The sequence below is a fragment of the Carica papaya genome, chromosome 5 (genome assembly GCF_054855325.1).
Source record: "Carica papaya isolate Zhongbai chromosome 5, ASM5485532v1, whole genome shotgun sequence".
NCBI lineage: Eukaryota > Viridiplantae > Streptophyta > Magnoliopsida > Brassicales > Caricaceae > Carica > Carica papaya.
The window spans coordinates 13,614,694-13,625,810 of record NC_142313.1 but is presented as its reverse complement, the minus strand read 5'-3'; the positions used below and the strand labels follow the sequence as shown (position 1 = coordinate 13,625,810).

General features: G+C 31.9%; 1 protein-coding gene across 1 annotated transcript; it reads left to right on the top strand.

The window, feature by feature from the left end:
• Positions 1 to 898: 898 nt before the first annotated feature.
• On the top strand, positions 899 to 1,366 carry LOC148253766 (uncharacterized). The gene has a single exon (XM_088220490.1). It carries the CDS (start codon positions 899 to 901, stop codon positions 1,364 to 1,366), a length of 468 nt encoding a protein of 155 aa, XP_088076616.1.
• The last annotated feature ends 9,751 nt before the right edge of the window (positions 1,367 to 11,117 follow it).

Sequence of the window (11,117 nt, the reverse complement as noted above, 5' to 3'; positions counted from 1 at the left end):
ATGTATCATTTTCTTAACAAATAAATGATTTTCTATAATGTGAGATAGGTAAATGAGGAAGTTAAATGGTAAGATAAAATAATTAACTTTTGAAATCTTATGATGTTAATTTAATATTATTTTCCTTACTGAGTATATGAAACTCACTCTTTCCATGCCCTTTCAGATGAGGAAGAAAGTGAGGAACCACAGGCTGACCTACCCTTTGAAGTCTATGAGGATCCCGTGGATCCACAAGTCTGAGTGCATGACAGTTTTCATACTCTGATGAGTCCAATAGCATAGTGAAAGAAGTGGCCCTTATATTTTGTTTTGTACTTTGCAGCCACTTCTAGCCTCAGTATATGTATTGGAACTCATATATATTTGTAAGTAATTTGTAATGATTTTGTTCTGCTACATAAATTTTATCATGCACTCCTTATTCTAAATCTGTATATGACATCCATTTTCCTCAGTTAGCACTTGGGATGTCATAGGTTACTATCGGTGATTTATTAATGAATTTTCTAAGATTGCTACTCTGCTGACTCGACTCACTCGAAAGGGCATACCATTTATCTAGAATTACAAATGTAGTGAAAGCTTTATGGAATTAATACGTCATCTTACCTCTGTTTCGGTGTTGATCCTCCCTGACAACACAAGAAGATTTCAGGTCTAATGTGATGCATCTCATATTAGCTTGGTATGCGTTTTGATGCAACATGGTAGAGTGGTCGCTTATGGATCTCGATAATTGAAACTCCATGAGGAAAACTACCCTACTCATGACATAGAGTTGGTAGCCATCATCTTTGCCTTGAAGATATGGCATCATTAACTATTTGGTCAGAACTTTGAGATTTATATTGACCACAAAAGTTTAAAATACATTTTCTCGCAGAGGGAGTTAAACATGAGACAAAGATGTTGGATGGGTCTTTTGAAGGACTATGAATGCAAGATCATCTACCATATCGATAGAAGAAATGTAGTCATTGATGCACTGAGCCGAAAGGAGTTTGCAGTGTTGGCCCAAACCATGGCCTCTAATTGGAAGTTAGTAGATGCTATGCAGTTGCTTTGCCTCAGCTACTATCGCAACGGTACTTATCTCACTCAGATCCAAGCCTTGCTTGATTTTTTCATTAAGATTTTGGAAACTCAGTTCACAGACCAAGAAATCATCAAGAGTCTGAGTAAGTTCTCTTCTTATGAGTTTCCTAATTTCAAGATCTTAGACGATGGGTTGTTTAGATTTCATAACCGAATTTGGGTTCCTATTGCTGTCAGGATGGATGTTCTCGAGGCTGCCCATGCCTCGAAACTATCCATCCATCCTGAGAGTACCAAAATATGCCGAGACCTGAAGTACCAATACTGATGGCCGAGAATAAAGAAGGACATTGTCGACTAGATCTCCTGATGCCTTAGCTGCTAAAAGATTAAGGTAAAACACCAGAGACTCGGCAGGTTGTTACCAGGCCTCTTGATTCTGGAATGGAAGTGGGAGCATGTGACCATGGATTTTATCACCGGACTACCCAAGACTTGTTTGGTCATAATGTTATTTGGGTCATCGTTGATAAAATAATCAAGACTGCCTATTTCTTGCCTATCAGGACCACTGAATCCATCAAAAAATTAGCCCACCTTTATATCAATGAAATTGTTTGACTCCATGGTGTCCCCTCATCCATTGTGTCTGATCGAGATCCTCGATTCACTTTCTACTTTTGGGACAGCTTACAGGAAGCTCTTGGGTCTGTATTGTACTTCAGCACTGCTTATCATGCCCGAACTAATGGTCAGTGGAACATACTATCCAGATGTTGGAGGAAAGTTACGTGCTTGCATCCTTGACTTTGGTGATAACTAGTATGAGTATCTTTTCCTGTATGAATTTACTTATAATAGCAGTTATCATTCCAGCATTGACATAACTCTGCACGAAACCCTGTATGGTAGTCCCTACCATTCTCCTACGTGTTGGAGCAAAATTGGAAAACAGCATAATTTGGGACCAGATCTCATCCAAGAGACTATTGAGAAGGTCGTGATCATTCGTAAGAACTTGACTACCGCCTAGAATCGCCAGAAGAGGTACACTGATAATCGTAAGAGACCCCTGAAATTTGCCATTGGAGACCAGGTATTCCTTAAGGTTTTCCCCAACAAGGAAAAAATGCAGTTCAGGAAAAGAGGAAAGTTGAGCCCTCTTTATGTGGGACCTTTTTTGATTGTGGAGCGCATTGGACCCGTAGCATACCGCCTTGCTCTGCGTTGAAAGTTTGCAGCTTTACATAACGTTTTCCATGTCTCTATGCTCAAAAGGTACTATCCTGACCCTTCTCATATCATTCTTCACGATGAGATGCAAGTACAAGCTGATATGACTTACGAGGAATTCTCTGTTGAGATTCTTGGATGGATTGAAAAATTCTTACGCAACAAGATGATCTCCATGGTGAAGGTGCAATGCAACACCATACTCTGAAGAGGCTACGTGGGAGTTGGAAAGTGAGATGAGGGAAAAGTTTCTAGATATGTTTGAGATAAATTTAGGGACTAAATTTTTTTAAGGTAGGGGTGATGTAACAACCCGCTCACCACTGTGCTAAATTGTATTTGGAAAAACTGTATTTATTCGAGCCTTCAGGCCATATTGAACACATTTAAATTCATTTTGTAGCTTTATATCGTAATTCGTAATTTTGATTTACGTTGATTTTGTTATTCTATTTTGAATTATGTTGATTTTATTTAATTATTATTATTATTAATTTTTAGGAAAAACAAAAAAGGGGGAAAAATCCCGCAGGAGAGGGTTGCTTGCGCAGGCACCACGTGCATCGTGCATGACGCACAGTGCGAATGTCCCATACGTGCGAGGCACGAGGCCAAACCTACACGCGCGTCTTGTCGATCATAGGCAGGCCTACATGGATAGGTCGGCACGTCTGGGGCCTGCGCGCAGTAGGCTTGTGCAAAGTAGCCCAGCACACCATAGGCCCTATGCACAGCAGTGTAGCTCGGTGTCAGTGGGCTAGACCTGCAGCACTCGCCGGCTAGGTGAAGCACACCGCTGCCTCAGGCTGTGTGCCGCCGCCCTCCTTGAGCAGCTTGCCGCTACTTCGGGTGTGCCCCCCCTGGTGGAGGAAAAATTGATCTTTCCCATTTCAACACTTAACACAAATCCTACGGCCCCCATTTTTTATAAATACAGGCCCTTCCTCCCATTTTCTTATCACTTCAATTCTTCCACCGTATGAGAGTTTAGAGAGAGAGTGAGAGTGATCTAGAGAGAGAAGAGAGGTGGAGAAGAAGAACGGTGTAGAAAAAAATTTGAGGTTTCAGTAAGGAATTTAGTATTTCTTTAAATGTCTTTAGGAGTATTTTTAGAAAATTAAAATAATGAGTCTGTGATTTTGTGTGATTTGCATGTTCTACGTTTAGTAGTTTTTAATAAAGTGAATTGTTCTTGATTTCAAGCATGTTATGTGATATATAGGCACTTGATAATTTGCATATAAATAAAATAATATGAAACCTGTAAGGTTATCTAGAAAATTAAAAACAAAAAAAAAAAGTGAAAAAATGCCTGAATGGTACGAAGTACATATGTTTTTGTATTGACATGCATAATGCATCAAGTGTCTCATTAGGCTTTTATTTATGAGGGGTATCTGTTTTTCCCTCTCCCATCTAGTTTGAAAAGACGTAAGAGGACTATTCCCTATGGATGACGGCGTACCCTCTGACAAGAGCAATGACGCAAATATCTATTAGGGGTCACCTTTCGCTAAGTACTATCGTGGCTATAAAATATCTTATAGGACCATTATGATCGGTACGACTATGGTTATAGTCCTACCATGATTTGGCAAATCAGAAATGTGTCTTGTAAATTGTCGTTATCTGTATCTGATCTAGTCATTCCACATGGGTAGTTGAAAATCTGTATCTGCCCTCAGAGATGGAAGCAAAATGACTTCGTGAAGTATGACACGAAAAATCTAAGCATTTCATGATTTATTTGGTTTTCTCTATTGTTGAGTGTGATGTTTAATTTTGATTATTGTGACTATGGCATGATGTTTTCTTAATAAATAAAATTATTTTCATAAGGTAAGATAGGCCTCTGACGTGACCTAATGGTAAGTATTAATGATGTTATTATTCACCTTTTAAACCTTACAATGTTATCTAAATATTGTTTTTTTTACTGAGCATATAAAACTCACTCTTTCTATGTCCCCCCAGATGAGGAAGATAGTGAGGAACCATCAGCTAACCTACCCCTTCGAGTCTATGAGGATTCTGTGGATCTGCAAACCTTGAGTGCATGATTGTTCCTGCACTCTGATGAGTCCAATAGCATAATGATAGAAGTGGCCCTTTTTGTATCTTGATATTTTGTATTTTGTAGCCACTTCTTGTCTCAATTATTTATGTGTAATTGGAACTCATATATTTAGTAAGGAATTTGTATTAATTTGCTTCGTTGCATATACTTTTTTTCATGCACTCGTAATCTATTTCTATATCTGGCTCTCTCACACCTTAATTAGCATTTAGGATGTCACATAAAATATATATTTATTTATTATTAAAATTAAAAATATATTATATATAACTATGTCGGATTTAGATGGGCTTTTAATATTGAATCAAAAATCAACTCCTCATGCTTTAAAAAAGAAAATAGATCCAATATGTCTTACCTCCCATGGATGTTTTGGACGAAAGAACTAAAGCGAGTTTTAGAGGTTTGTTTCAAATCATTTAGGTATGTCCAAACTATGTCGGGTTTTTACGGGCTTCTAATATCTAATCAAAACTTGACTCTTCAGCTTTAAAAAATTTATCCAATCTATCGTACCCTCCTTTGATCTTTTAAGCGAAAGAACTAGGGTGGGTTTTCGAGGGTTGAGTCAAATCAATTATGTATGTCTGAACTTTCTTAACCACAAATGAATTACTACATAAACAACTTAATAAGACGTTAATGGAGTCAGAAAATTTTAGAGAAAATAAAGAAAATTTATCAAAAAAAGGGAAATGATGTTTAATTAAACTCTAACACATGATTTTTTTTTTTATCCTTCACATTAATCAATTCATGTATTAAAAAAATAATGAATTACTAATAAGGAGAAATGCGTATCTAGTCAACTTTTGTATCTCTAGCTTCGATTCTACTTTCAATTTCAAAAAACATGTTGCAAACATCTTATTCAAATGGAGAGTGAGACATTATTGATTGAGAGTAAAAGAACTGGATGCAATGTATCACTTGGTATTTCTACTTCGTTTGTCAAAAAGGGGTAAGGATTAGTGTGCAAGAAGGAAGTGACTCTCTTATATAGGTAGAGAAAGGAATATATTATTGAATTACCTAAATATATATTTTTTGTTTATGTTAGCAACTAGTTAATGTTGCATATATATTACAAAAAGTGTGAATATATTACATTTTTTAAAGCATTTTTATATATCAATAAAATTTAAAATAAATATTTAATTAAAAGTTAAAATATATTATACCAAATTAAAATATATATTATATTTCTTATTAAAATTAAAAATCTATTGTATATAGCTATGTCTAGTTTAGATGGGCTTTTAATACTAAATCAAAAGTTGACTCATCATGCTTTAAGAAGAAAAATAGATCTAATATGTCCTACCTATCTTAGATCTTTTGGGCTAAAGAACTACGGCAGGTTTTGGAAAGTTGGGTCAAGTCAATTAGGTATGTCTAAACTATGTTGGGTTTAGATGGGTTTCTAATCTCTAATCAGAACTTGGCTCATCATGCTTTAAAAAAATTATCCAATCTATCTTCCCTTCCTTGGATCTTTTGAGCAAAAAAACTAGGGTTTATTTTAGTGGGTTTGGTCAAGTCAATTAGGTATGTCCAAACTTTCTTAACCACAAATGAATTACCACATAAATAACTTAATAAGATATTAATGGAGTAAGAAAATTTTAAGAAAAATAAAGAAAATTTATCAAAAATAAGAAATTTTAATTTTAATTAAACTCTAACAAATGATTTTTTTTATTCTTTGCATCGATCAATTCATGTATTAAAAATTAATAATGAATTAATAGTGAGGAGAAACTAATACATTGTCAACCTCTGTATTGCTAGGGTCGATTCTACTTTCAATTTAAGAAAACATATTACGAACTTCTTGTTTAGATAGAGCGCAAGACATCATCGATTGAGAGTAAAAGAACTAGAAACAATCTATAACTTGGTATTTTGAATTCATTTGTCAAAAAAAGGGGACTTATTGATGCGCAAGAAAGAAGGGACCCTTTTATATAAGTAGAGAAGGGAATATATTACTGAATTACGTAAATAACATTATTTAAAGTGTCACTACATTCACAAATAAAGAAGTATTATTCCTTTTTTGGGTAAAAACTCTTCTAATCGATACTTGTATTTTTGCTCTTTCTGTAAGCAACTAGTTAATGTAGCATATATATATAATAAAAAAGTTAAAATATATTACATTTTTTAAGCATTTTTATATATTAATAAAATTAAAAAATACATTTAATTAAAATTAAAAATATATTATATATACCAAATTAAAATATATTATATATAACTATGTTTGGTTTAGATAGGCTTTTAATATTGAATTAGAAGTCAACTTAACATGCTTTAAAAAACAAAAAAAGATCTAATATGTCCTACCTACCTTGGATCTTTTGGGCGAAAGAATTATGACGGATTTTGAAGGATTGGGTCAACTCGATTAGGTATGTTAGAACTATGTTGGGTGTAGATGGGCTTCAAATATCTAATCAAAACTGAACTCGTCATGCTTTAAAAAAAAATTGATTGAACCTATCCCACCTTCCTTGGATCTTTTGAGCGAAGAACTAGGGTGGGTTTTGGATGGTTGAGTCAAGTCAATTAGGTACATCCAAAATTTCTTAACTATAAATGAATTACCAAATTAACATCATAATAAGACGTTAATGAAGTAAGAAAATTATAGGAAAAATGATGAAAATTTGTCAAAAATGGAGAATTTTGAAGTTTGATTAAACTTTAATATGTGATTTTTCTATATTCTTTGCATCGATCAATTCATGTATTAAAAAAGAAAATAATGATTTAATAATGAGAAACTCATAACTTGTAAAATTCTGTATTGCTAGTATCGATTCTACTTTCAATTTTATAAACATGTCGCAAACTTCTTGTTTAGATGGAGAGTGACACATCATTGATTGAGAATAGAAGGACAAAATACAATTTATTACTTGATATTTTGACTTTGTTTGTCAAAAGGAGTGGATGGTGCGCAAGAATGAAGGGACCCTTTTATATAGGTAGAGAATGGAAGATATATTGAATTACCTAAATAACCTTATTTAAAGTGTCACTATATCCACATATAAAGAAGTATTCATAATTTTTTTGGGTTAAAAATCTCCTAATCAATACTTATATTTTTTTTAATTTATGTAAACAACTTGTTAATATAGAAAACATATTATAAAAAAGTGAGAATATTTTATATTTTCTAAAGCAATTAGATATATCAATAAAATTTAAAAAATATATTTAATTAAAATTAAAAATATATTATATATATCCAAATTAAAATATATATTATATTTCTTATTAAAATTAAAAATATATTTTATATAACTATGTCTAGTTATATGGGCTTTGACTATCGAATCATTAGTCGACTTATCATGCTTAAAGAAAAAAAATATATCTAATATGTCCTAACTGCCTTGGATCTATTGGGTGAAAGAACTAGGGTAAATTTTGGAGGATTGGGTCAACTTAATTAGGTATGTCTGAACTATGTTGGGTGTAGATGGGCTTCAAATATCTAATCAAAACTCGACTTGTCATGTTTTAAAAAAAAAGAACCAATCTATCCTATCTTGGATCTTTTGAGCAATAGAACAATGGCATATTTTTGTGGGTTGGGTAAAGTCAATTAGGTATGTCCGAATTTTCTTAACCACAAATGAACTACCACAAAAACAACTTAGTAAGACGTTAATGGAGTAACAAAATTTTAGGAGAAATAAAGAAAATTTATCAAAAATGGGAATTTGAAGTTTAATTGAACTCTAACACATGATTTTTTTTACATCAATCACATCGATCAATTCATGTATTAAAAAAAGAAAATAACGTAGTAATAATGAGGAGAAACTAATACCTTATCAACTTCTATATTACTAGTGTCAATTCTATTTTCAATTTCAGAAAACATGTTGCGAACTTCTTGTTTAGATGGAGAGCGAGACATCGCCGATTGAGAGTAAAAGAACTAGATGCAATGTATTACTATGTATTTGACCTTGGTTTTCAAAAAGGGGGAGGGGTTGGTGCACAAGAAAGAATGGACACTTTTATATTGGTCGAGAAGAGAAAATATTAATCCTTTTTTTGGGAAAAAATCTTCTAATTGATATTTGTATTTTGCCTGTATATGTAAGGAACTAGTTAATGTAACATATGTAAAATAACAAGGTGAGAATATACTACATTTTTAAAGCATTTATATATATCAATAGAGTTAAAAATATATTTACTTAAAATTAAAAATATATTATATATACCATATTAAAATATATATTATATTTCTTATTAAAATTAAAAATATAATATATATAATTATATCAAGTTTAGATGGGCTTTTAATGTTGAACCAGAAGACAATTGCTCATGCTTTAAGAAAGAAAATAGAATCTAATATGTCCTATCTACCTTGGATATGTTAGATGAAAGAACTAAAGCGAGTTGTGGAGGGTGGTTCCAAATCATTTAGCCATGTCCAAACTGTGTTGGATTTTGACAGGCTTCTAATATCTAATCAAAACTCAACTCATCATGCTTTAAAAAAATTAATCCAACCTATCCCACCTTCCTTGGATCTTTTGAATAAAAGAACTAGGTTGGGTTTTGGATGGTTAGGTCTAGTCAATTAGGTATGTTCAAACTTTCCTAATCATAAATGAATTAATGAATTAACAACATAATAAGATGTTAATGGAGTAAGAAAATTGTAGGAAAATGAAGAAAATTTGTCAAAAACAGAGAATTTGAAGTTTTATTAAACTCCAACACGTGATTTTTTTTAATCCTTCCCATCGATCAATTCATGTGTTAAAAAAGAAAATAATGAATTAATGATGATGAAAAACTCATATCTTGTCAAAATCTGTATTGCTAGTGTCGAATTTACTTCCAATTTTAAAAAAACATGTTGCAAACTTCTTGTTCAGATGGAGAGCGAGACATCATCGATTAAGAGTAAAAGAACTAAATACAATGTATTACTGGGTATTTGACTTTGCTTGTCAAAAGGGAAGGAGGGGTTTGGTCTACAAGAAGGAAGGGACCCTTTTGTATAGGTAGAGAAGGGAAAATATTATTGAATTACCTAAATAACCTGATTTAAATTTGTACTACATCCGCATATAAGGAAGTATTCATCCTATTTTTTGGGTAAAAAATCTCCTAATCAGTACTTGTATTTTTGTATTTTATGTAAATAGCTAGTTAGTGTAGCATATATATTATAAAAAAATGAGAATATATTAGATTTTTTAAAGCATTTATATATCTCAATAAAATTAAAAAAATCTACTTAATTAAAATTAAAATATATATTATATTTCTTATTAAAATTAAGATATATTATATATAACTATGTCAAGTTTAGATGGATTTTTAATATGTAATCAGAAGTCAACTCATCATGCTTTAAAAAAGAAAATAAATCTAATATGTCCTACTTGTCTTAGATTATTTGGGCGAAAGAACTAGGGCAGGTTTTGGATGGTTGGGTCAAGTCAATTTAGAATGTCCAAACTATGTTGGGTTTAGATGACTTCTAATCTCTAAGTAAACTTGATTCGTCATGCTTTAAAAAATTGATCTAATCTATCCAACCTTCTTTAGATCTTCTAAGCGAAAGAACTAGGGCGAGCTTTAGAGGGATGGGTCAAATCAATTAAGTATGTATGAACTTTCTTAATCATAAATGAATTACCATATAAACAACTTAATAAGGCGTTAATGGAGTAAGAAAATTTTAGGAAAAATAAAGAAAATTTATCAAAAATAGGAAATTTAAAGTTTAATTAAACTCTAATAGATGATTTGTTTTATATTCATCACATCAATCAATTCATGCATTAAAAAAACAATAAATTAATAATGAGGAGAAACTAATACCTTATCGACCTCTGTATCGCTAGTGTTGATTCTACTTTCAATTTCAAAAATATATTGTGAACTACTTGTTCAAATGGAGTGCGAGACCTCGCCAATTGAGAGTAAAAGAACTAGATAAAAGGTATAATTTGGTATTTTGACTTCACTTGTGAAAAAGGGGGGAGAAATTGATGTGCTAGAAAGAAAGGACCCTTTTATATAGGTAGAGAAGGGACTAAGAAAATTTTAGGAAAAAAAAATCAAAAATGGTGAATTTGAAGTTTAATTAAACTCTAACACATGATTTGTTGGATTTCCTTCGCATCGATCAATTCATGTATTAAAAAAAAGAAAATAATTAATTAATAATGAGAAGAAACTCATACCCTGTCAAATTTTATATCCCCAATGTCAATTATGCTTTTAATTTCAGAAAACATGTTGCAAACTTCTTGTTCAGATATAGAGTGAGACATCGTCAATTGAGAGTGAAAGAACTAGATACAATGTATTACTAGGTATTTTGACTTTGCTTGTCAAGGGGGGGGGGGGGGGGGGGAGGGGGGGTTGGTGCGTAAGAAGGAAGTGACTCTTTTATATAGTCGAGAAGGGAAGATATTATTGAATTACCTAAATGACCTTCTTTAAAGTCTCACTACATCTATATATAAAGAAGTATTCATTCTTTTTTTTTGGTAAAAAAATTTCCTAATCTTTACATGTATGTTTTTTATGTAAGCAACTAGTTAATGTAGCATATATATTATAAAAAGTGAGAATATATAACATTTTTTAAAGCATTTATGTATATCAATAAAGTTTTAAAATATATATTTAAGTAAAAGTAAAAATATATTATATATACTAAATTAAAATATATATTATATTTCTTATTAAGATTAAAAATATATTATATAAA